The sequence below is a fragment of the Pseudorca crassidens genome, chromosome 13 (assembly GCF_039906515.1).
Source record: "Pseudorca crassidens isolate mPseCra1 chromosome 13, mPseCra1.hap1, whole genome shotgun sequence".
In the NCBI taxonomy this organism is placed as follows: domain Eukaryota; kingdom Metazoa; phylum Chordata; class Mammalia; order Artiodactyla; family Delphinidae; genus Pseudorca; species Pseudorca crassidens.
This window is the reverse complement of record NC_090308.1, coordinates 45322163-45348131: the sequence shown is the minus strand read 5'-3', so window position 1 is coordinate 45348131 and position 25969 is coordinate 45322163. Positions and strand designations below refer to the sequence as shown.

General features: G+C 41.6%; 1 protein-coding gene and 1 long non-coding RNA gene across 4 annotated transcripts in view; one reads left to right on the top strand and one right to left on the bottom strand.

Moving 5' to 3' along the window:
* LOC137204998 (uncharacterized) overlaps positions 1-16344 on the bottom strand; it is a 79003-nt gene extending 62659 nt beyond the window's left edge. For all 3 annotated transcript variants that reach the window (XR_010933949.1, XR_010933951.1, XR_010933950.1), the window contains exons 1-3: positions 16157-16344; positions 13279-13411; positions 7888-7974 (exon numbers count right to left, since the gene is read on the bottom strand). This is a non-coding gene — a long non-coding RNA (uncharacterized lncRNA). The remainder of the gene's footprint in view (positions 1-7887; positions 7975-13278; positions 13412-16156) is intronic.
* Positions 16345-18769: 2425 nt separating this feature from the next.
* On the top strand, positions 18770-24799 carry MARCKS (myristoylated alanine rich protein kinase C substrate). The gene is made up of 2 exons (XM_067702316.1): positions 18770-19326; positions 21125-24799. Exons 1-2 carry the CDS (start codon positions 19225-19227, stop codon positions 22025-22027), a joined length of 1005 nt encoding a protein of 334 aa, XP_067558417.1. The 5' UTR covers positions 18770-19224; the 3' UTR covers positions 22028-24799.
* Positions 24800-25969: the final 1170 nt, after the last annotated feature.

The window sequence follows — 25969 nt, the reverse complement described above, 5'->3', positions numbered from 1 at the left end:
GACTGGTGTCCTTATAAGAAGAAAAGACAAAGAAATACACGGAAGGAATCTCGTGGAGATAGAAACTGAGATTGGAGTGAGGCATTTACTAGCCCAGGAACACCAAGGATTGCCAGCAATGACCATAAGCTCAAAAAGAGGCATGAATAGTTTCTTCCTCAGAGCCTCCAAACTGTAAGAGAATAAATTTCTGTTGTTTTCAAACACTAACAGAAATGAATTTCTGTTGTTTAGTGGTATGTTTAGTGGCAGCCTAGGAAACTAATATATCTGACCCTTTCCATAAAAATGTTGCTGATTCTTGGTACAGAAGATTGTGCCCTGGAAGAAAATTCCTACAGGCTAAGTTACCACGGGCCAACCACCGAGGACAAAACTGGGCTTAGAAAGGGCATAAAAGCACTTAGAGACAGCAGGGCAATTAGAAGAGAGGGCAGTTCTTATCACATATACTCGTATTATAGTTTTTCTTAATCCCAGAGAAGAAAAGAATACTAATCATTTATTTCAAGTGTTTATCACACACCTACGTCACAGTGCATGAATTTCAATAATGGTACTTCAACTTAAAAGTTCATGAGCACCTCATGGTTCTATTTTCTGTGAGCATAACAGGAAGTCAATGTTTTAGTGTGTGAGGCCAATGATCAAAGGTAGGGGTTGAGGGGAGGGGTCGGTTAGCTGACTCTCACTAAAGAATGATCCACTATAACTGTACTCAAATCGGGTGCAGTGAGAATGCCATCCCTTCCAGGTTCTAGGAAGCTCTGTTGCCATCACGACAGAGTCTGACAGCAGTACTTTAAAATCTTTAAACTCAGAAGCATTAAATAGGGACTTCCCTGGTGGTCCAGTGGGTAAGACTCCATGCTCCCAACGCAGGGATCCCAGGTTCGATCCCTAGTCAGGGAACTAGATCCCACATGCATACACAACTAAGAGTTTGCATGTCGCTACTAAGAAGTCCGCGTGCTGCAACTAAGAAGTCCGCATGACACAACTAAAAGATCACACATGCTGCAACTAAGACCCAGTGTAGCCAAAATAAATAAATAAATATATAAATAAATATTTTTAAAAACCTGGAATGTTGCAAAAAAAAGAAGCATTAAATAAATACATGTTGATTGATTTATTGAATATCCATTTCTATTTTTTTCCAGAATACCTTAACTGATTTATTTTACTATATTTTCTTTTCAATGTATATACAAAAAATGATATGTAAATAAGAAACTATGTCTATGTAAGTCTAAGAAAGCTGTTTTGATATGCACACTTAAATGAAAAGCTAAGTAATGAGAATATTGTGTCAAAATTTAACTGGCAATTTTCTTTCAATCTTAATGGTACATAAAATAATGGTTCAGCTTATAACTAGTAGCATCTTAGATTCAGTGAACTAAGGTAAAAACACTCCCTGGTTTGTTACAAGAAATAAATGAGACAGTGTATGGGAGAATACCTGGCATGCAGCAATCATCCAACACATACTAATTGAATCTCATTCAGAATTGGCAGTCAGAGACTCTTAGAGATAGAAGTGACCTCAAAGGTCATTCTCCCGGAAAGGTTATTTCTTCTGCCAGTTACTCTGGTGCCAAGTGTGTCCACAGACCACTTCGAGGAGTCTCTCAAATGTAGCCATCACGACATCAACCCCCTGGCCACGTTTGCTTAGGGCAGAGCCTGGAGCAACTCCTAAACCAGGATAACCATCTGTCTCTAGGCTGGTGCTGACCTGATGCTAGAGCTCGGTACAACAGATGTGCTCTATGGGTAGTGACTGACTCTCTAGAAGATCCCCTGACTTGGGGCATTTGAGATGCATAGACTCAGCCAATAGTAGAGTGGAGAGAAATCCAGGGGACCCGCCAGACAGTAAAAGCTTTGAGCAAGAAGAAGTACAAAAAAGCAGTGCCTAACAGAAGACCTAAATAGACATTTTTCCAAAGAAGACATACAAATGGCCAATAGGCATGTGAAAAGATGCTGAACATCACCAACCAACCATCAGGGAAATGCAAATCAAACCCACAGTGAGATATCACCCCATGCTCATCAGAATGGCCATCATCAAAAGACCACAGATGACAGATGCTGGCAAAGATGTGGAAAAGGGAACCCCTGTACACGGCTGGTGGGAAGGCAAATTGGTGTAGCCACCATGGAAAACAGCATGGAGGCTCCTCAGAAAATCAAAAATAGAACTACCATATGATCCAGCAACCCCAATCCTGGGCATACATCCAAAGAAAAGGAAAACACTAATTCAAAAAGATACATGCACCCCAAGGCCCACAGCAGCACTATCCACAACAGGCAAGACATGGAAGCAACCCAAGCAACCATCAACAGATGAATGGATAAAGAAGATACGGTGCACGCGCACACGCGCACACACACACACACACACACACACACACACGTATATGAGTGTATATACATATATATGCGTATGGAATATCACTCAGCCATAAAAAAGAATGAAATTCTGCCATCTGCAACAACATGGATGGACCTGGAGGGTATCACACCCAGTGAAGTAAATCAGATGGACAAAGACAAACACTTTACGTTATCACCTATATGTGGAATCCCAAAAAAATAAAACAAATAAATGAATATAGCAAAACAGAAACAGACTCACAGATACAGAGAACAAACAGGTGGTCACCAGTGGGGAGAGGGAAGGGGGAGGGGGAATGTAGGGGGAGGGGGATGAAGAGGTACAAACTACTATGTATAAAACAAATAAGCTACAAGGATATATTGTACAGCACAGGGAATATAGCCAATATTTTACAATAACTTTAAATGGAATATTCATTTCTATTAATTGGTAATGTCTAAAGAAGATTCAGGTTCTTAGTGAACTTCTATCATACTTGATTACAAGAAATTCCATTACTGGTGCTCTACTGGATATAAAAACCCAGTATGAGGGTAATAAAATACTTCTTTCTCAATAATCACCTAATTATTGTGCAACTTGAATTTATTCAACTCAAGACTAAATTTGTATTCTCTTGGCCTAACTATTCAAATAAAGGATGAAACATACCTAGTGAGAGAAAGATGAAACATAATATATAATTGTAATATAAAAATACCCATGGTGATGGTTATGGAAGTCTGGTAACTCTGTGCCCAGGATACCAAACAACTCAAAAGGAAACTTAAATTTCAGTTAAGAAGCCAGTTATAATTTGCCTTGCATGCCAGAGAACTTCAAAGACCTTGCTGATTCTTATACCAACCATCATGATTTTTCAAGTGGAGTAGCTGAAGGTTCAAATTTGGTTTGATGAACCCCTTGCTTCTCCTTGGCTAAGAAAGAAACAAAATTGCCAACGAGGCAAGTTACATGATGCAAATCTCTTCCAAATGTTCTTTGGCAGAGAAAACTGGGGTCAGCCAAAGAAGCATCAATTCCTCTGTGAAAAGCTGGGGCACTGGTATCCTGAGAGGGCTACTTCCACCTCCTGTCTGGGTACTAGATCCCAAGCGCTCTCATTCCAGGTATGGCTGCCTCATGAAACAGTGGAGGTTTACCTGACTGAGCTTGAGGGTTTCATGTGAGCAGCAATGAGAACAAGGAACAAATAGTAGAGATATTGAAGCTGACATGTAATTATTATGAACATTTTCGTTTTCAAAATGAAATACTTCTTTTTTAAAAAATAATAAATTTCCTAAAAAAAAATAATAATAAATTTCCTGTCAAGAGGACCTGGACGAAAGATAGCAAAACAAAGAACAGAAATAGTATTTAATGTACTGGATCACTTTCTGCACCATGCTTTCCCAGGCTCGATTTCACCAGAGAAGAGCCACAGACACCAAAATTCAGAGCCAAAAAATTCTGTGAGACCCCTGTGTAGAGTGATATAAGAGTTTCACTAAAATACAATACTTCTTTAAGTCCCATCATTCGCTTGTGGGACACTCCACTTGGCTTCTGCATAACAGGTATCAAGGAAGGTTCATAGCTGACTCATTATCAAGGTAGGAGCCACCCCTAAAAACAAGGATGTCAGAATCCTCATCCTCACATACGGCTTCATGAAGACACCAAGACCCTCTCCAGTATTTGATGATCATCTCCACAAGCACTGCAAATTCAGGTACCTCCTGAACCAAGACAAACCATATTTTCTTTATTTTATTTTGTGATCTTTACCTCAACTGGCCTCCACTCTGGGCAACCTGGATCCCTTCATCTTTGATCCTTTCAGTCAGTGCCTTTCCTACCCTTTCTGTATTTAGAACAAGCCAGATTTTTATCATCTACTAAATCTATATTTGACTGGATCAACATTTAAATGGGCTGCCTACACTACACATTGCAAATTTTTATCGTTACATTTGATCTAATCTAATAGGCATAACTGTATTTTACTTAAGGCCCTGTGCTTAAAAATATAGAAAAATGATACAGAGGTAGTTAAATCTTTCACAGTTCTTCTCCTTGTGATATGGAATTAGCAATACATACCTACTTATTCTAGAGAAACTGCTGGAGAATTTTGTATAATCAAGGGATACAATACATCAGGCTTCCTCCTGACTATCCACCTGAGAAATTGTTGGGATGCATCACTAAGCCAGAATCTACCCATTTACTTCCACTTAAGTATTTGATAAGAGAACTCTAGTATCGCTTTTATTTAGTGATATTTGCAGATTTATCCTAGTGTCAAAGCACTTGATGATAGAGTCATGCTGTACTGATAATTGCTGAAACTACGACTATGCTTTTGCAACCATAATAAATAAAAGACAAATGCTAAGCTTAATTATAATGTTTTTCAATTTTATGAATGTGATGACATTTTATAGCTTTATTTTATAGGTGAAGTTTGAGATTAATATTTAAGAAATTTTGCTGAGGTTTCACTTATGTGAGGACTTTAAAAAAATATTAGTTTAAAAATAAATCCCAGAGACTTCCCTGGTGGTCCAGTGGTCAAGACTCTGTGCTTCCAATGCAGTGGGCGCAGGTTCAATCCCTGGTTGGGGAACTAAGATCCCACATGCTGCGCGGCACAGCCCAAAATAAATAAATAAACAAATCCCCAAATTCTAGCAATGTAAGTATTACTCCAATTTAAGAAATTTTAACCTTATAAGAGTCTATTGTTCCAATTTCTTATGATTCAGAGACTTATGAGATTATTTTCTTCAGTCAGATTCATTATTCAACATGAAGGTACGTTTAAATTTGGGCTAGACATCAACCCTGAATCACATGATACTGGTGGTACTGCATAGCAAGAGCACAGTTTGAATGTGATGTCTAATCTTCCATGAAGTTCTAAGGTTCTTGCTCTGTAAGGGAAAGGGCACTTTTAAACGCAATTTCCAGGCCCTTGAGAGTACTTTTGCTGCTTATTTTCAGTGTGATCTAAGCAAAATCACTTCACCTTTCCAAACCTTGGTATCTTTCCCATCATTGAAATGGTACCAGTGCTTGCTTCACAGAGCCTAGACCCAAAACTAAGTTTATTTGATCGTAGAACTCCTAACTGCTACACCAAGCAGAATGAATGATGCTTCCTGCCTCCTGGTATACACACATTTCACATTTTGTAATCATGATGATGATGAAAATCACTGTGAGGATCATAATTGTTATAAATATGATCCTCTTTTAATATTTTTTTCAAAATTGGAGAAAAAAGCAAAAACTGCAAAAATAAAATTTGTATATGGATAACAAAATACTGCCCAAAGAAATTCAGGGCATAAATAAATTATTAATAGATTGCTGCTAACAAGATTTTTAATTAGCACTCAGGGAAAATAAAGAGCGAGAACCTGAAGATACTCATTACTCTACCTGGGCTTTCTATGAGAAGGGTGGGATTAAAAAAAATCTATTGCAGATTTTTCAAATTGTGGTTTTATTCTGACACCTCTCTGCTGGCTAAGCCTCAGATGAAGAGATGTGCAAGGAAGGAGGGCAAAACGCCGACTTATATTAAACAGCTCGGTTTTGTAGCATATTTCAGGAAAAGCACAGATTGAGAAAAGACAGTTATAAGAAAAGCAAAATGTGGAGATATAGCATTTGCTTAATCATGTAAAAGTCTAAACATTAACTAAAATTAACATTAATTAAGAAATATAATCCCACCTCCCTCATGAGAGCAGCTGGCTTACTGGAAGAAAAAGACAACTACCAATTCTACTACCTTCTAGCACCTTCTCTAGTCTCTAGTCAGCTTCTCTCAGAATTCCTTCAGGAATTCTGCCCAAGAGAGAAGTCAAGATATGGGTTCACTGCAAATCCTTACTTAAACGAGTACTTAATAACAGCTCTACTGATATATGTTTGCTTATTTCCCTTTTACTTCAAAATCTCTTCTGAGGTTTTCCCTGATTCCCCCTTATTCCAAGAAGAAAAAGAACCCCCGCATTTATCGAGGACTTACTAAGTGCTGGCTCCCAGGCTATATAACATGTATTATATACACATGTAATAACATGTATATATAATACATGTATTATATATACATTCAATAACAAGTATTTTACATACATGTAACAACATGTATTATCTCAAAACATTTCTCTTATCTCCTGCCTATTTTCATTCAAATCCCAACAGAAAACCTCTCACACAGTACATCTTAAAACAACAATAATACATTACCCTAAAAACTCATTAAGATATGAATTTTTATCCATATCTTGCAAAGGGCTCAGAGAACCTCAGTCAACTGTCTAAGGTCACAACATAGCTACCAAGTGTTTGAACCTGAAATTGAACCTATATCCTCAAATACCGCAGTCCCACTACACCACGGCTGCTTCACCCCAAGAGTGGCACACTCTCTAAAGACAAGTATTAATTTTAAAGACAGCCAAAAGCACAGTGAATAAAATTATATTTTGAAAGTTAATTGAACATTTTTTCATGTACCTAGAAGGTGTTAGTATTATTAAAGTCAGTGATCAAAGTGGTATACAGTTTATAGTAATAAAAATTATCATCATAAAACACAGTTATAAAATACTGAGGCAGAGTTTCTTGTGTGGCTTGTGAGGCCTGACCCAAAGAGGAATGTTCCCCAAACTGATTTAAAGATTGGCACTTGTCTGATGGGTGTTCTGACAAAGTGATCATTTCAAAGGATAGCTGCTTGTTCCTATGAGTGCTGATACAATGACAATGAAAATCAATGTTCTCAACTTCCTATTGTACCCCATGCATACTACACTATAATAATCATATGTGATATATAATATAGATAATGTAAATATAAATAATATATAATGTAATATATATATTCATACAGTGACATAAACTACATCTTAATATATTTTATGAAATCATCCTGAAGACTCATTAAGGACTTAAAAAAGAATTAAGTTGAAAGATACGGACATAACAACATAAGTAGACGTTTGCCTATCTGGTGTCAAATAATGTTTTACTGTTTTCTACCATTAAATTGAATGAATCAAGTGAAAATCGAATTCTTTTCAAAAAAGTAGTGATGAAGTCTAAAGTCTAAAATATAACAATTCTGTCTTGCTTATTATGGGATACTCTCAAGAAACCACAATTATCATAACATGGATTTTGTAAATTCAAAAGTTGCAGATAGTTTTTGCCATCGAGTGAAAAGAATATAAAACAAATACAGGGGGAAATATTACCTGTTTTAGGCAATTAATGGACACTGTGTAGTTTAAATTCACTAAAAGTAGTTAGGACGTTTAAAGTATGGTGGGGGAAAAAAAAAGACAGGAGATCCAGCCAAGGAAATTAAGTGTTAGTGTGAGAAAATGAAATGTTACAGACATGAAAAAATATTTTCATCAGGAAGGAAAAACTGGTCTTGTCTACATAATCAGGAGGAAATGTCTATGATTTACCAGTTGCTGTTTTCTCTTCTCTCCCTCTTAGGGGGTTTTTGCCTCTTTTGGTGCAATGGTTCTTGTGGTTGGGTCAAACATACGAGACTGGAAAAGGACATGAGAAGTTCAAAGTCAGGACTCTCTCTTTGACAAAAAGGGAGATCAGTCCACCATCTCCTTGAAATCTGCTCCTTTTTCACCCCTAAGAAGAGAAGCCGGTGGAGAACTGGCTTCCTAAATTGTTTTAAATTATGAAATACCTTGAAGAAGAAGTTCTTCAACCTTCTCTCTATAAAGAATATTTAATGGGGCTATACTAACAACTTGTAATTACTAGTTCTTTGCCAGGAGGTGGATGAAACAATTACAGGGAAGAGTTTAATAAATTGTCCCTCAATGACCCAAACTACTCCTCTGCCTGGAGATTATGGGGACAGATTATAAAGTATTTTGGAAGTCAGGAAAGGAGGGTTAGATCCCAGGCAACTGAAAGTCAGTTATTGATCAAGGGAGTTAGAGGGGAGATATTTGTGGCATAGAATGTCCTAGAGAGGGGAGAAACTACCTAGGAGGTAATTCAGGCAGAACGCATCGAAAACCTTGATTTCAATTTTAGCACTGGCTGAGAAAATACCAAAGTTGTTTGAAAGGAAAAAATCAACATAATTTGACAAAGCTGATCCATGGGGTGTTCTGAGCTGTAATAAATCATACGATGAGAATTCCAGTACTTTCCTTACTACTGAATTATTTTTATATCTTGTAAAGTCTAACAAATGGTAATTTTAAAGAGAGAAAAGGTAACATAAGGAAAAATGTGTCCAAGATGTGAAAGAGAGATGTGGAGATGGAAAGAAAAGTTTATGAGCTGGCCAAACAGGCAAAGCTTCAGGCTTTGTTTTAGTTTGTTTTAGTTTTTAATTCTTTTTGTTTGTCTTTTTTTTAATTGATGTAATTGCCATATTAGCATTGTATTAGTTTGTGTACAATGTAAGGATTTAATATATGTATATATTGTGTAGAGTGGCGACTGAAACCTAAAGGGGGTCCTATATCTGGTTCTATTTTTAGCCTGGAAAGTGAGGGAGAAAAATGAGTCCAAAATGTCTCCAAGAAAGCTAAAGAAATCCTTTCAGAATGTGATGCTGGTTTGGGTGGGAAAATGATAACCTGAGTTTGAGGGAGTGGTGAGAAATAGACACACAGCAATGCCCAGTAAGGAGACAGCAGAAAATACAGATCTGGAATTTGGGGTAGCAGTTAGGACAGGTATTTCTGATTTTAATGTCACTGGCATAAAAGTAGTATTTGAAGCAATGAGAACAAAACTCGAAATCAATTAGAAACACAGCATGATTATTCTTTTATTAAGTATTAAGGTGGAATAGGAGTGGGAAAAGGCTACACAAGGGCAGAGACAGCAGGATGGGACAGTGAGAAAGTCCCTGTTTGTCCCCGCCGACCACAAGACACTGGCTGGTCTGAGCAGCTATAGTTAGGACTTGAAGCAAATTATTTAACTCTCTTATCATTGGGAATTAACTTAATTGATGACTTAATTTACTGTGGGTATTAAATGAAACATATGTAAAATTGCTTTAAATTTTAAAACCTACAACCACAATGTAAATCAAATTCCAACTGCAGACTTAATGGAAGAATGTCCCATTGTCATCACCCCTACATTCTCTGCTGTGATTTTCTTTCTTTGCAGGAATACTTACAGTCTTCCTACAGTGGTCCTGCACCTTCTCATCTCTGATCTCACCTCCCATCTCATATCTTGATTTCCTTCCCAACTGTAACTTCCTCTTTCTAGTTCTACACTCTGTTTTACCTACATTCCAATGGCTTCACTCTGCCCTCAGCCAGACTCACACTTCTGCCTCCAGAAAAGATAGAGGTGAGATCTGAGTGCAACTTAACCATGTTTTTATTTAATTACACCAATATCTGATTTGCAATAACTATATTCTGGATAGAGTTACTAAGGATGTTTCCAGGTTCAAGAATCTTATCTGTCAGATTTTGTGTGCGTGTGCGTGTGTGATTTTCTGAATGCTAATTCTCATTTTATGGACGTGGCCCTAAATACTTCTCTCACAATGCATAAATGAAGTTGAATGCCTTTTGGTTAATTTCTAGTGTCTGTTGGGCATTTTTGTAACCTTCAGGAGAACTGGAAACAGCCAGTAAAATTCTTACTTTAAGACAGCATGGTATCCAGGGAAACAGTGCCACAAGCTTTGGAAACACCAAGAGCTGGATTCAGAACCCAACCCAGCCCAGACCACTTAAAAGCAGCAAAAAATTGAACATGTTATGTAACCTCTGCAGGACTTGATTTGTGAAGATATAGGAAGCAATGGTTTCTACCTTATAAAATTACTCTGCGGATTCAGAGTAATCCTATCTCTGAATCCACGGAGACAGGATTCTGCGGAGCTATCGTAGGCAAAGCACTATCACCCAGTGCTTGGTATAAAGTAGGTGCTTAATAAATATCGGTTGAAAAAATGAATGTCATCATCCTTCCCAATCATCCCATCAGAAAGCCTAACAGAGTGCTAAAGGCACTGAAATGTCCATCAGACTGGAGGGGGCCTTAATGAAGTCTGGTTTAGCAGCAGCTTAATAAAAACTTGTCAATTTATTGGCTGTAACAAGTGATTTCTAAAGGTTAACATATCCTTTTTTAAAAACTCCATTATCATTTGGAATAAAGATAAATGTTTGATATGATTTTATACTTTAATTTCTTGAGCCATAGAATAGTTCAAGTATCTCAGGGATTTAATCTACTTTTTAATATCAGAAAGTATTTATGACTTTATTTTTATTGTTTTATAAATTTATTTTGGGCTGTGCTTGGTCTTCATTGCTGCTTGCAGGCTTTCTCTAGTTGTGGCGAGCGGGGGCTACTCTTCGTTGTGGTGTGCAGGCTTCTCATTGCGGTGGCTTCTCTTGTTGTGGAACACGGGCTCTAGGTGCACGGGCTTCAGTAGGTGCGGCACGCCGGCTCCGTAGTTGTGGCTTGCGGGCTCTAGAGCGCAGGCTCAGTAGTTGTGGCTCACGGGCTTAGCTGCTCCACGGCATGTGGGATATTCCCAGACCAGGAATCGAACCTATGTCCCCTGCATTGGCAGGCAGATTCTTAACCACTGCACCACCAGGGAAGCCCCATGACTTTCAAATAACAATGAAAAATGAACCTTTGCATGGTTCCTATTATGTCACACTGAAAATTCAACTTTTTTTCCATGTGAATTTTCTACTCTCATTTCTGGCTGACTAGTTAGATAACTCTATAAGACTAGGAACCATATCCTTTTAATGTAAACTTTGATTGTTTTTCTTTATTTACTTGCCTGTTACCTCTGGAAACAAAGATGGGAAGGGAATTATCTCCCTCTCCCAACTCAGCTCTTTCAAGAGCTGATACGGAAAGTTTTCAGCCTGTCCCTTAGAGGGTAAATACTGCAAATTCTAGAAAATGCTACTGTAGATAAGCTTTGATTCAAAATTTCTGGAGAAAACTTTTTCTTTAAAATTTTGGGGGTTTTCCTGCTTTTTTTTTTAACCTTTCTCTAATCTAGAGTGTATCTTACCCTTTGGGACTTTTTCAAATATATAAACTCTTGCTAAGTCGATCAATACGCCTGAAGAGCAGTAATTAAAAATATACTCAAGCTTCTAGTGGTTTTGTAGTAATCACCTAAGTATCCGGAGGGGATCTAACATTCCAGAAGCTTCATTCCTATTCTAGGTATTAGTCCTTGAGCCTTCAGATCAGATAATCAGTGACTCTGATGTTTCCTAACCATGAAAGAATCTTTAATTTGAGTGCAATTGGATAGTTAATAAAGAACACTAAAGCAAGTTTAAAGTTAAAATTTCAGTACATGGTACCAATTAAAAAATTAATAAAGCTCCTACTATGACAGCCCACTTTGCTGTTACAACCACTTGAGATTTTATTAGATTCCTAAAATCAGATAGCCCTCAACACACAATGGTTAACACACTAGTTGAATTTCACTTCCCAAATCTTGCTGAACATCAATTTCCAAATCTATAAAATGGGGATAATGATTCAAGTCCATGGGTTTGTTGTAAGGGTGAAACACAAGCCTAGCACAGGCTCACATGGTGCAGTGCCTAGCACCCAGTAGGTTCTCTTCCCTTTTCCATTCTGTTTATACATATCTGTACAAAATCATACAGGATTAACTGAAATGGAGTTTATAAAAGAAGACCTAGTTTACTCTATATTTTTGTGCAGATATTGACTGTATAGGCATAATACAAATTGGATAGCAACATTATTCATAATAGCCAAGAGGTGGAAACAACCTAAATGTCCATCAACAGATGAATGGATAAAGAAGATGTGGTACGTTTATATAATGGAATACTACTCAACCATAAAAAAGAACAAAATAATGCCATTTGCAACAATATGGATGCAACTACAGATAATCATACTAAGTGAAGTCAGTCAGAAAGAGAAAGACAGGGACTTCCCTAGTGGTGCAGTGGCTAAGAATCCGCCTGCCAATGCAGGAGACATGGGTTCAATCCCTGGTCCGGGAAGATCCCACATGCCATGGAGTAACTAAGTCTGTGCACCACAACTACTGAGCCTGCGTGCCACAACTACTGAAGCCCGTGTGCCTAGAGCCCGTCTCTTGAGCTTCACAACAAGAGAAGCCACCGCAATGAGAAGCCCGTGCATCGCAATGAAGAGTAGCCCCCCACTTGCCGCAACTAGAGAAAGCCCGCGTGCAGCAACAAAGACCCAAAACAGCCAAAAATAAATAAATTTTTAAAAAAAGAAAGACAAATACCATATGATATCACTTATATGTGGAATCTTAAAATATGACACAAATGAACCTATCTATGAAACAGAATCAGGGACACAGCGAATAGCCTGGTGGTTGCCAAGGGGGTGGGGGATTGGTGAGGGTTGGACTGGGAGTTTGGGATTAGCAGATGCAAACTGGTATATATAGAATGGATAAACAGCAAGGTCCTACTGTATAGCACAGTAAACTATATTCAATATCCTGTGATAAACCATAATGGAAAAGAATATGAAAAAGAATGCATATATATGCATAACTGAGTCACTTTGCTGTACAGCAGTAAGTAACACAACACTGTAAATCAACTATACTTCAATTTTAAAAAACTGGGTATAGGCTGGGAAAGTGAATAGCTGGTAATCTTAAAGAGGATTGTAATAGATACTATTTTTCACTTAAGAATTTATTTGAGAGAGAAACTCTGATATACTGGCTAAGCATCATTGGGATTTATCAACCTCAAATGGGTGCTCATTATTGCTCTAAAATCTTACTATGCCCAAAAGTCTCAATCCTATGCTTCCCCATTATTATTCCATACCTTCTATAATATAATCACACCCCGACTTCTCTTCCTCGCCCTTAGCTGATGAATTTCAAAGGCAAGTAGAAACCATCAGGAGGGAGTTCTCTCATCTTCCAGCCATGTCAATCTTGACCATCCTCTTCTTCCCCTGTTACAGGAAAGGAGTAGAGTCTTTCAAAAGTCAGTATCTCAGCATGTGCCCTACATCTCCATTCCCTCCTGCATTCTTAGGGACCTCATTCCATTCACTATTCTTTTTCTCTCTTATATCTGTAACATTTTCCTTTCTACTGGATTAATTTCCAGAGTAGTTAACTTTGCTCTAATATCTTCCATCCAAGACAACACAAACCCAAACAAAAAACATTACACCTTCCCTTTCCAGCTACTTCCCTGTCTCTCTACACCCTCTACCCAGCCAAGCTTCATGAAGAAGGGACTATTTATGCTGTCATCTTCTTCACCTCCCATTTACTCTTTAACACACTAAATCTGCATTCCACTCTCACCATAGGATAAAAACTGCTCTGCAGCCCATAACTAGTAACTTCTGTATTCTGTATACAGAATGCTGTTCTATAACCAGCAACAGCCAATGGAAACTTTTCAGTCTTTATTTGACTTCTCAACAGCATTTGACAAAACTAACCACTCCTTCTTGAGACACTGTCTTCACTGATTTTCCAGACAGGACATTGTCCTGGTTTTCTGTCTCCTCCTTGGAGGTTCCTTCTCAGTTTTCTTTGCCAGCTAGCCTTCTTTTCTACCCAACCTCTCTCTTTTTTTCTATTCACTGATTTTTATTTTACTTTATTACTTTATGTTTTATTATGTTATACTTTATTAAGGTATAATTGACAAATATCTGCCCAGCCTCTTAAGGCAGAAGGTATTTAGAGTTATTTAGGTATTTAGGTATTTCTGCACTCTCTCTGTATACTTTCATGACTTGGCTTCAGAAAATAATGACATCTGGAATGATCATATATCTATATTTGCATTCCAAATCAGTCTTTGAGCTCCAGACTCCTACACCTGCACATTTAACTTTTCTACTAGAACATTTTATAGGCACCCAAAAATATGGCCAAACCAATCTCTTGACATTCCCCCCAAACCCATTTGAACTCTTCCCTCCTCAGGGGCTTTCCTCCATCTGAATACAATTTTCCACCACTTTACCTGGTTAATGCTTACTTATCCTTTAGGTTTCCTCTTAAAATGTCACTCCTTTAAAAGGCCCTCTGAAACCCTCTTAACTAAATTAGACCATCTTATAGCACCCTACATTTCCCTTCAGAACACATATGATTATTTATAATGACTTATCTATTTGTGATCTTTTTGTTCAACTCTGATTTCTCCTTCTCTTGCTAGGTTAGGTGCACCTGACCGATTCCCTCACCTCCTCAAATCTGCTCAAAGTTTATCTTCTCAGTGAGGCCTTCCCTGACCTCCTATATAGAATTTCAACCCTGCACTCATATCCCCCTAACTTTGCCCCCACCCCAACACTTACGTACTACTAGTATTCCATATAATCTGCTTACTTACATTTATGAAAGTTTGTTTTCTCCCTACTCTAGAATGTAAGCTCCATAAAGATTTCTTGTCTCTTTTGTTCACTGATATGTTCCATATACCTAGCACATGATAGGAAATCAATAAATACCTGTTGAATGAATGACGGGCTGTGTTTGCTTTGCTCCACACTGTATTCCACATTAATCAATTTCTGTGGAATTAAAGTTCAGGTAATATAAAACCTAAGATGAAAAACGGAGCACCACACCATTAACACAGTGCGATCTTGTACTTTGTGAATGAATGAATGTTGAATGAATGCTTTCAAATGAAAAAGGTATATTTAATTTGGAATCTAGAACGTGGCCCGCATCTTTGTTATTGTTTTTTTGTTTGTTTGCTTTCTTCTAAGCACACAGTTAATCCCATCCTTTGTACTCTTTCTTCATATTCTAAGAAATTTTAAGAGATAATAACGCGAAGTGGAAGTTACATGAGAGGACAGACATGTTCATCCTCTTCCCTGGTGTCAACTGATGTCTAGCCCCTTCCTAGTACTTAGCAGGAGCCGAAGAAATAATTTAGTTATGAATAACCAACCTATCCAAAGAATCTGTGCCATCAAGGGAAGGTTAGTGAGCGCCGGGAGCAGTGGAAGAAGCCGGAGATGTGGAATCATCAAGGGGGTGAGCTCTATCCCTGGCTCTACCAACTGACATAATCTGGCAACTTCCCCGGGACTGTTTCTTCATCTGGTAAGAGACTAGATGAAACTAGATAATCCAATTCACCTAAAGCAACCTACTAAAATGCAAACTCCTAGGGAATTCCTTGGCGGTCCAGTGGTTAGGGCTCCAGGCTTCCACTACAGGGAAGTGGTTCAATCCCTGGTTGGGGAACTAAGATCCCGCGAGCCACGCGGCCGGAAAAAGAAAGTAAGCTGGAGGCCAAAGATTGCATTGCATCTCTCTTGTTCACTGATGGGAAAACAAGGCCTTGAGGGATACAGCAGGCCCTCGAGGAATCTGTGGAACTATCTAAAAATTCCCTTCTACTGCTAACATTTTAAGGAAAAAATAACTTTGAGGTATCCTAAATAAATCATTCTTTTTCTAGAGAAAACCATATACAGATTGTCATCCTCTTAGAAATACCCTAGTGCGTGGTGAAAAGAGAATAAATGACTGTTTCCTCCTGGTGAGATGGCTACAGGCATTTACCAGTTTTACATTTTCACTATGACCACTTGGGTTCTTTAGTCATATATATATATATATATATATAATCATATTTATATACTTAGAACTTGATTTGAAACCTTCAGTTCGGGATGTAAGAACACCGAACTCCTGAGGAACTATGTACTTACACTGTACAACTTCCTACTGGTTCCAGTCTTGTTTGGAGGTCCTTCTCAGTCGTTATGTAGTTTCCGAGACAGAGTGACCTCTTCCCATTTCCCAGCCCCTTCCTTCCTCACCTCCGCCTTCACCCGCCTCGCGCATTCGCAGCTTCCCCCCGGCTGGCCCGACGCCGGGAGAGTTTGAGGAGAGGTTGACCCAGCGCCCCCCGCCCCCGCTGCCACCCCCCGGCAGAGCCCCGCAAACCGCCTCCCCCTGCCAGTTACTGGGGACTGTCGGCTTTCCAACCTACGCTAAAAATGCACTCTCTTATCGAAAGAAAACCAACTTTACTACCCTAAACGAGGGACCGCTCGTGGGTAATCAATCTACGTGTTTACACTTGTTTTCTAGCCCCGGAGGAGCTGAGGGAATTGATTGGCTCCGTCGAGCTCGCGACGTCCACGCCCCGCCGGGACTCCGCCCCCTCGTGCGGCCATCTGCTTCGCTGTCTCTCTGTCTCTCGCTCTGCGTCTCTTTCTCTTCCACCACCTCCCTGCCCACCCCCCGTCGGCTCCGCCCCTTCCCACTCCCCCCAGCCTGGGGCTCCGAATCCTCCATGGCCGTTGCCAAGGAGACAAGCCGATACCAGGCAAATAGGCATTCGAGAAAGAAAAAGACGGGAAAGCTACACCGCAGCCTGGTAACAAAGGAGCAATAAAAGCAGCCCCCAAATGGAGGGCTAAGAACACGTCAGGAGAAAATCCAAAAGCGAGCTAGCAATCGCCCCAAGTTTAACCGGGAGGGGGATGCAAAGGAAGGGGCATGATTCACGTTGGGGGTAGGGGGAAATCAACAGCTTAAAAGAGCTTTTGAGAATCGCCTGGATGGTGGTTTTGGATCAGCCCAGTTGGCTTTTCAAGTTGGAACGACGCTAATACAAGGGATTCGTAACCATCGCGGCGGCTGGGGTCTTGGGCCAGGCCAGCGGGCTCCCTTAGGGTGATAACAAGTTTGGCAAGATACACTTCTACGGAAACGTCTTAACGTCGGCTCTGGGGAATATGACTTCGTGATTGAATAATGACGCATCTGAAGAAGTGGACAGTGAGAAGACGAAGCTTCATGTAACGATCTGCAGCTTGGTGATTTTCAAAGCAGTACTTGAACAAAGAGTTATTGGCTTGAATCAACCGTCTTTTTCACTCAGAGTGTGACCCATTTCCCTACAATGAGCAGGAAAATAAAACTTTGAGAATTCAGAGCCAGCACCGGGAGAAGTGAACCATTCCTCCGACTGCTTCTCACCTCCATAACCTAAAGATTATTCATTTGAGGATCACTAAATGTAAACGAGAAAAAGTAGTCTGATTTGGACACGAGTGAAAACTTTGGGAGCAAAAATGTAGGTGGTAGGAGAATGCTTATAAGGGTGTATCCTTGATTTTTGCCTCTCCCCCCTCCCCCTCCATTCTTTAAATCAGTGCGCTGTCTTTCGCGCACAAGTAGCGTCTGGTACTTCGGTGGCAAGGGGTGCAGATGGAGGTACACTGGTAGACCTTTTTTCTAACCCAAGTTAGACTTGGAGCGTTCAGGGATGTTCTTGCTATCTCTCAATATGTAATTTCTCCTTAGAACTGTTAATAGTCAATCCGGTTGTTCAGAGTTTCGTCGCGGCTGCCTCCCTCCCAGGAGCCCACTCGATTGCGTGCACATTCACACATGTTCAGGAAGAAAAGAGTCCCTCCGAAGCTGGCAGTAGGCTGAAAAAGATTCATATCGACGCGAATTGCATCCCAACTGTAAATATGGATTCGTACACTCTAGGCTGTGTCTCATTTCACCACAGAGGAAAAACTGTCATTTCATACAATGATAAAATGCAGACCTTTCCGATCTTTTGTACATGGCCCTCACTTTATATTGTTGGGGGGAAAATCACTAATTGGGAACGGGGAGGGCGGGGGGTTGATGAGCGCCGCAGGCCAATCTCGAAATATTTTATTTCATGCCAGTGTGGGATAGAGAAGGGAGTGTGGCTTCGTCTGCGTGCTGCTTTTGCATTTTCTACATCTGGCCTACAGACCTAATTCTAACTCGCGATCTCGTTTGATGAAATTCGATCTTCTTGGTTTAAATACCTTTCAATTTGGGGCTAATTCACATTTGCAACCGTTAGAAAAACAAACCCTGTGCAGTATCTGTGAAACCAATATGGAACACAGAGACAGAAAACATGCTGCACACATATCCCCACCATTGTCTTAAAAACTCGCATACATACACACATACACAGAAACACACGGGAAAGATGGGGGAGGGGAGGGAGGGGAGGGAGACAGACACGGATATAGACCGACCAGAGTCAAAGCGAGTCAAGTTAACGCTTTCTCCGCCCCCATCCACAAGTACCACCCCTCCCGCGTTAATTAATTACAAACAAAGCAAGCCAATCAAGTAATGCATTAGTATTTTCAAGCAGAGGGAGGCGAGAGGCATGTATTTTTTAATTGATTTATTTATTTGGAGGACATTAATTCTCGGTCTGAGGCTGATTTTCAAACCGTTTGCAAAGCGCGGCTCCATTGTTCGCCGGGCGCACAGGCCCCGCCCCCTGCTTTGTGTGCGGCGCGCGGATTGGCCGGCGCGCGCGGGGGCCGCGTCAGCGCCCGCGAGCCCATTCATCTGTGCACTTGGGCGTTGGACCCCGCATCTTATTAGCAACCAGGGAGATTTCTCCATTTTCCTCTTGTCTACAGTGCGGCTACAAATCTGGGATTTTTTTATTACTTCTTTTTTTAAAAAACTACACTTGGGCTCCTTTTTTTGTGCTCGACTTTTCCACCCTTTTTCCCTCCCTCCTGCGCTGCTGCTTTTTGATCTCTTCGACTAAAATTTTTTTATCCGGAGTGTATTTAATCGGTTCTGTTCTGTCCTCTTCACCACCCCCACTCCCCCCTCCCTCCGGTGTGTGTGCCGCTGCTGCTGCCGCCGCTGCTGCTGCCGCCGCCGCTACTGCTTGCCCCGTCGTTACACCAACCCGAAGCTCTTTGTTCCCCCCTTGGATCTGTTGAGTTTCTTTGTTGAAGAAGCCAGCATGGGTGCCCAATTCTCCAAGACCGCTGCGAAGGGAGAAGCCGCCGCGGAGAGGCCTGGAGAGGCGGCTGTGGCCTCGTCGCCTTCTAAAGCGAATGGGCAGGTAAATTCTACCTGTGGTTCTGGTTATTTCTTTGGTGTCTTTCTCTAGTCCCGACGCTTCCCCTTCCCTTCTGGTCGTGCCCGAAGCGCCTTCGGCGGAGAGGACCGTGACCAGATTCCAGTCTGAAAGTTGAATGGAAATCGATAGCTTAAATTGTCAATTTCTTATAGGTGGGGTCTCCCCCCACTCCAAAGTAGTGGTTCCCGGAGAATCCTGGTGAATTCTTGTGTAGACGGGAGGAATGAATGATAAATCGTCTAAAATGGCGTGTTTGGAGCTTGGCAGAACGTGACTAGCTAGGTGCTACCCCACACCCCCGCACCCAGCCAGGTTGCATTTGTGTTTAGTGGGCACAAAGGTATTTGAGTGTCTCTAGTGTTTGTTGTCGAGACTGGGTCGCCTTCAAGATTTCTGAACTGGTGTGATTGTGTATGTGGGTAGGGAAGGGCGGGGGGAGGGCGAATAGGGATGGCGGTGGAGAAAGGCGAGGAGGGAAGAAGGGCTGTCTTATTGTATGCCGAGGCGGCGTGCCCCGGGTTCTTGGAAAGGTTGCTGGCTGGCTGGCTGGAGCTGGGCAGAAGGGTTTCACTACCTTTCGGTGGGCTTTTCCCACTGTTCTAAATCTTTATTCGTAGTTGTCTCTGGAATTACACACCCATCTGACTTTTAAATGGTCTCCCTAGTGTGGGAAGACTGTGGGTCCTTGAAGAACCTGTCCAGATGGTCAACCAGAGGCAGTTCTTGTGTTTCGGTCGAGATTGTTGCTGTGCGTGCCGCCTGGACCACTGCGGGGGCTGCCCCTGCGATGCCCGAACCCAGGAGGATGGCTACGGTTGGGTGGGCCCGAGAGGTCGGCCAAGGGTGGCTGCTTCGCAAACACCGGGCACCCACCACGCCTCTTTTCCTAGAGCAGAGGCCGTGTTGCTTCGGCGGCAAGCTCTGCCAAGAGGCTTTGAACCCGTTAAAAATGCAAAACGAGCCGCCTGGGCGCGCCCGGGCTTCGCAGAATCACTGGCGAAGGTGGGCGTGGAAGAAGAGGCGAGACCTCTGAAATAATCGGTTTCCCCCTGCCTTGTTAGTTTTATCCAGACTAGGATGCCACCTGAGCTTTGTTTGCGGACTCCGCGCTGCGCTATCCGGGCTTGGGGGCGCCTTGGCTAGCGGGCAGGGCCCGACCCGGCAGGGCGGGGTGGCCCGGCCGCCCCGCCCCTCCGCGCCCGCCTGCGCCCCGCTCCGCGCCGTGGAGCCGCAGCGCCCCCTGCCGACCCCAGGCCCTTGGCGGGCGTAGGGCCTTTGCGCGCGCAGCCCAGGCACTTCTGGCTGGAACGCTGGGATCCCCCTGGGAGTTCTTGGTGTTTTGAAGGCGCCTTTAGAGTTTAGGGAGAAAGGGGGATGTGTAACCTAGGCGCAGATCACCCGCTCCGGCTCTGTGCCTCCCTCCAAAGGGCGTTTGGCGTATCATATATTACGTGACTCCTTTATCCCAAAGCCCTTGAGGCAAAGGTTGGAATGGGTTACCCTTTGCTTTCCACGTTTCAGACTCGGCCCTTTTAAGGCCTCGGGGGCATTTATTGCGTAGTCGAGGCTTCCTCAGTTCCTTTAGACATCCCAAACAGCACTGCCCCCAGGTCTTCGAGGAACTCTCCTCTGGGCATCCAATACTGCCTCCCCATTAAGGAGAAGGTCTCCAAAACCAGAGGGGCCCCGGGGGACGCCAGTCCCTCCCGGTCCTGGAGTGGGGGCGGGGATGACAGGCCCAGGCCCCCTTCAGTGACCTCCCGCTTTCTCTGCCCCGCAGGAAAATGGCCACGTGAAGGTAAACGGCGACGCTTCTCCCGCGGCCGCCGAGCCCGGCGCCAAGGAGGAGCTGCAGGCTAACGGCAGCGCCCCGGCCGCCGACAAGGAGGAGCCCGCGGCCGCCGGGAGCGGGGCGGCGTCGCCAGCCGCGGCCGAGAAAGATGAGCTGGCCGCCGCCGCCCCCGAGGCCGGGGCCAGCCCTGCGGAGAAGGAGGCCCCCGCGGAGGGCGAGGCCGCCGAGCCCGGCTCGCCCACGGCCGCGGAGGGGGAGGCCGCGTCAGCCGCCTCCTCGACGTCTTCGCCCAAGGCCGAGGACGGGGCCACGCCCTCGCCCAGCAACGAGACCCCGAAAAAAAAAAAGAAGCGCTTTTCCTTCAAGAAGTCTTTCAAGCTGAGCGGCTTCTCCTTCAAGAAGAACAAGAAGGAAGCGGGAGAGGGCGGTGAAGCCGAAGGCACCGCCGGCGCCTCCGCCGAAGGCGGCAAGGACGAGGCCGCCGGGGGCGCCGCTGCGGCCGCCGGCGAGGCTGCGGGCGCGGCCTCCGGGGAGCCGGCGGCGGCGCCGAGCGAGGAGGCGGCCGCGGGCGAGCAGGGGGCGGCGGGGGGCGACCCGCAGGAGGCCAAGCCCGAGGAGGCCGCCGTCGTGCCCGAGAAGCCGTCCGCTAGCGAGGAGGCCAAGGCCGCCGAGGAGCCCAGCAAGGCAGAGGAGAAGACCGAGGAGGCCGGGGCCAGCGCGGCCACCTGCGAGGCGCCCTCGGCCGCGGGGCCCAGCGCGCCCCCGGAGCAGGAGGCGGCCCCCGCGGAGGAGGCGGCGGCCGCTGCGGCGTCGTCAGCCTGCGCAGCTCCCTCACAGGAGGCCCAGCCCGAGTGCAGTCCAGAAGCCCCCCCAGCGGAGGCGGCAGAGTAAAAGGGCAAGATTTTTTGAGATAATCGAAGAACTTTTCTCCCCCCCCCCGTTTGTTTGTTGGAGTGGTGCCAGGTACTGGTTTTGGAGAACTTGTCTACAACCAGGGATTGATTTTAAAGATGTCTTTTCTTATTTTACTTTTTTTTAAGCAGCAAATTTTGTTTTTAACCACCTACCCACAGATCCCATCTCAGATCATTCTGTTACCACCATTCCAACAGGTCGAGGAGAGCTTAGTTACCTTCCTCTGCCTTGTTTCTCTTTTATTTTTATTTTTTGCATCAGTATTAATGTTTTTTGCATACTTTGCATCTTTATTCAAAAATGTAAACTTTCTTTGTCAATCTATGGACATGCCCATATATGAAGGAGATGGGTGGGTCAAAAAGGGATATCCGATGAAGTGATAGGAGCCACGATGGAGAAATTTAGTGGTGCATAGCATTGCCAAGACAATGTACCACTAGAAAGGATGGTGTAAAGGCTTAGTCTTTTTTTTTTTTAAAGAAAAGTTATTACGATGTATTTTGTGAGGCAGGTTTACAACACTACAAGTCTTGATTAAGAAGGAAAGTGGAAAAAAAGAAAAAAACACCAATACCCAGATTTTTAAAAAGATCATAGTCTTAGGAGTTCATTTAAACCATAGGAACTTTTCACTTATCTCATGTTAGCTGTACCAGTCAGTGATTAAGTAGAACTACAAGTTGTATAGGCTTTATTGTTTATTGCTGGTTTATGACCTTAATAAAGTGTAATTATGTATTACCAGCAGGGTGTTTTTAACTGTGACTATTGTATAAAAACAAATCTTGATATCCAGAAGCACATGAAGTTTGCAACTTTCCACCCTGCCCATTTTTGTAAAACTGCAGTCATCTTGGACCTTTTAAACACAAATTTTAAACTCAACCAAGCTGTGATAAGTGGAATGGTTACTGTTTATACTGTGGTATGTTTTTGATTACAGCAGACAATGCTTTCTTTTCCAGTCGTCTTTGAGAATAAGGAAAAAATCTTCAGATGCAATGGTTTTGTGTAGCATCTTGTCTATCATGTTTTGTAAATACTGGAGAAGCTTTGACCAATTTGACTTAGAGATGGAATGTAACTTTGCTTACAAAAATTGCTATTAAACTCCTGCTTAAGGTGTTCTAATTTTCTGTGAGCACACTAAAAGCGAAAAATAAATGTGAATAAAATGTACAAATTTGTTGTGTTTCTTTATGTTTGATAAAATACTGAGACTTTGAGGTTCTAGTTTCATTTTGAAGAAGATCTCACATGCCATCAAGAGTAAATTTTCTTGTGGTTTTTAATCTGAAGTTTTCAAACTGGGAAATTTGTAATCAGTAGTATCAGATTACGTACAGGACTATTTTACAGCATTCCATGTCAAATCTGTTACCATTTATCTGCATTTAGTTTTCATTTAAAAATTGAACAATTATTTTTATTGTAGTTAATAGCATGTCAGGATGAATCACTTAATACAAAAGTGGTATGACCCAAAGACTCTTTAAATGTCTTATGTGAAAATGTCATAAAACTACATTTTTTGTTGTTGTTGTCATGCAGATCCCAAAACAAATTTATACTGAGTGAGAGTCTATTTAATCCAAACTGCAGGTGGGTCATGAAAAGTGACCGAATGTGTTTCAAAAACCGATGGTGTATTACCTGCCATTGTAATTGCTTAGTGCTTGGCTAATTTCCAAATTATAGCTTAGAGTACGCATTATACTTAGGAAAACAAGCTTATGTAAAGAAGTAATGGTGGTGAATGGACGACTTTGTCAGTTTATGGGCCTTTAGTACTTGCCTCAATTCAATAGTTGCATTTTTTTTTTAAATGAAAGTAGTGTGTTAGCATCTTGTTATTCAAAGGAAAAGACAGAGAATAAATTTCCTTGTATAGTAATAATCCTTACTAGTTTACCTTCTTTGCTCTTTACCATCTGTAACTGGATTTATTTTCTTCACTGGACCCTAAACTGAATGGAATTTTAAGACAAAGATGGGTATCAAATATCATTATTTCACTAAATGCAAAGAAAAGCGTTTATGCACACCTGCTTTGCTGTTTTTGAGCAGTGTGCCTTGTAGGGTTCACAATAAGTCAGTAGTGAACCATGTTTGTAATAATGTCAAATCTTAAACTCATTAGAAAAATAAATTAGCTTTTGACATACGGTTTTAATTGGAATAATGGATTATAAATAATAGTTCATGACCTCTTTACCCTCCCCACTATTACCCTCCCCACTAATAAAATCAAATAACACTTGGAGGAGTGTGTAATTTTAGTTGGTGTTTCTTGATCTTGGAGGATGTTTGAAAGTTAAAAGTCAAGTCTGGTAACCCAAGGACCGCTGTATGGGGTCTTCCACCTTACCAACTTCTCAAATACCCACTTGGACAAGTATAGCACTTGGTATGTGGTAGGACTCAGAAAAAAAATAGATTTTAAAAAGTAACTCCTGAGTAGTCAAAAATACTATGTAGCAAACTATATTACTAGGTTTGTTGTTTTAACAGCTGGAATTTATTAAGATGCTTACTTTGACTTTAATCATTGCCTAAAACACTTTGGGTGGTATTGATGGAGTGGTGGGTTTTCCACCAAATGATTAAGTGAAATTTGACATATATCCTTTCATCCAAAGTTTTGTACATCACATTGTTTTCTAATGGAAAAATGTTAATATGGCTTTTTGTATTACTAAAATAGCTTTGAGATTAAGGAAAAATAAATAACTCTTGTACAGTTCAGTATTGTCTATTAAATCTGTTTTGGCAGTATGTATAATGGCATTTGCTATGGTTATAAAATAATTCCTCTGGATTATAATAATCATTTGATCCAATTCCTATTGCTTGTAAAATAAAGTTTTACCAGTTGATATAATCAAGCTTGCTAAAATAGGATTTTTTACAAATTTAATTTTAAAATGCAAGTTTTAGAGAAATTTTTAAAATCTTAAGTGTTGATGGTAAGTATAACTTATTCAATTTAAGGAATTTAGAAGGTATGCTTGACATCATACTTAGGATATAAAATTATATCCATTGAAGGTGAGTTACAATGCTCACAAGTCAAATAAAAATTTTAATGATAGAACTTGATAATATGTTTGAGAAACAATGTAATTTATTTATATTTCCCCTCATATGAATATAAACTTAATAAAACTGCAGTTAAGGTTAAGGATTTGGGGGAAGGGTGCTTTTTGCTTTTATATATTTTAGGTAGGTCCAACTGGGAGGGGCATGTAGTTTAACATAGCCCAAGTTAGCTTTGAAAATTAAAAAATTAGTTAAGTAACAGGGCTATTAGCTTTTATCTTTCCTTTAATCATTCACTGTGCAAATTGAGCATTTTTTTCCCTCTCCACTTCCCAGCTATATGAAAGTGCTTAAAGCAGGGTGTAGCAAACAGGAATTTTAAAATGCTTTCAGATGCTCCAGTCCCTGCTGGGTATTCAAGTTCTAGCACTCCTTTAAATTACACCCAACAATGCTATTTTAAAAATGGAAAATAAATACTTCTAAAAGATGTGAATGTTAACCATGTTTTATGTTCCTGAAAAAGTGATAAATTCCTGATCCTGAAGTACTCCTATCTATAGTTCTTCCTCTCAACTGTTCAACATCAACTTTAAAACAAACCAAAATTTCTATTCCATCATAAGATCTAGCAGCTGAAAGTACGTAAAATAATTCCTTCAAAATTTTTAGAAACTATCCTGATAATCTCAATTCTAGTGTGTTTTTTTTCTTTTAATAAATTTATTTATTTTATTTTTGGCTGCGTTGGGTCTTTGTTGCTGCGCGGGCTTTCTCTAGTTGCAGAGAGCGGGGGTACTCTTTGTTGCACTGCGCAGGGTTCTCTCATTGCAGTGGCTTCTCTCGTTGCGGAGCATGGGCTCTAGGCGCGCGGGC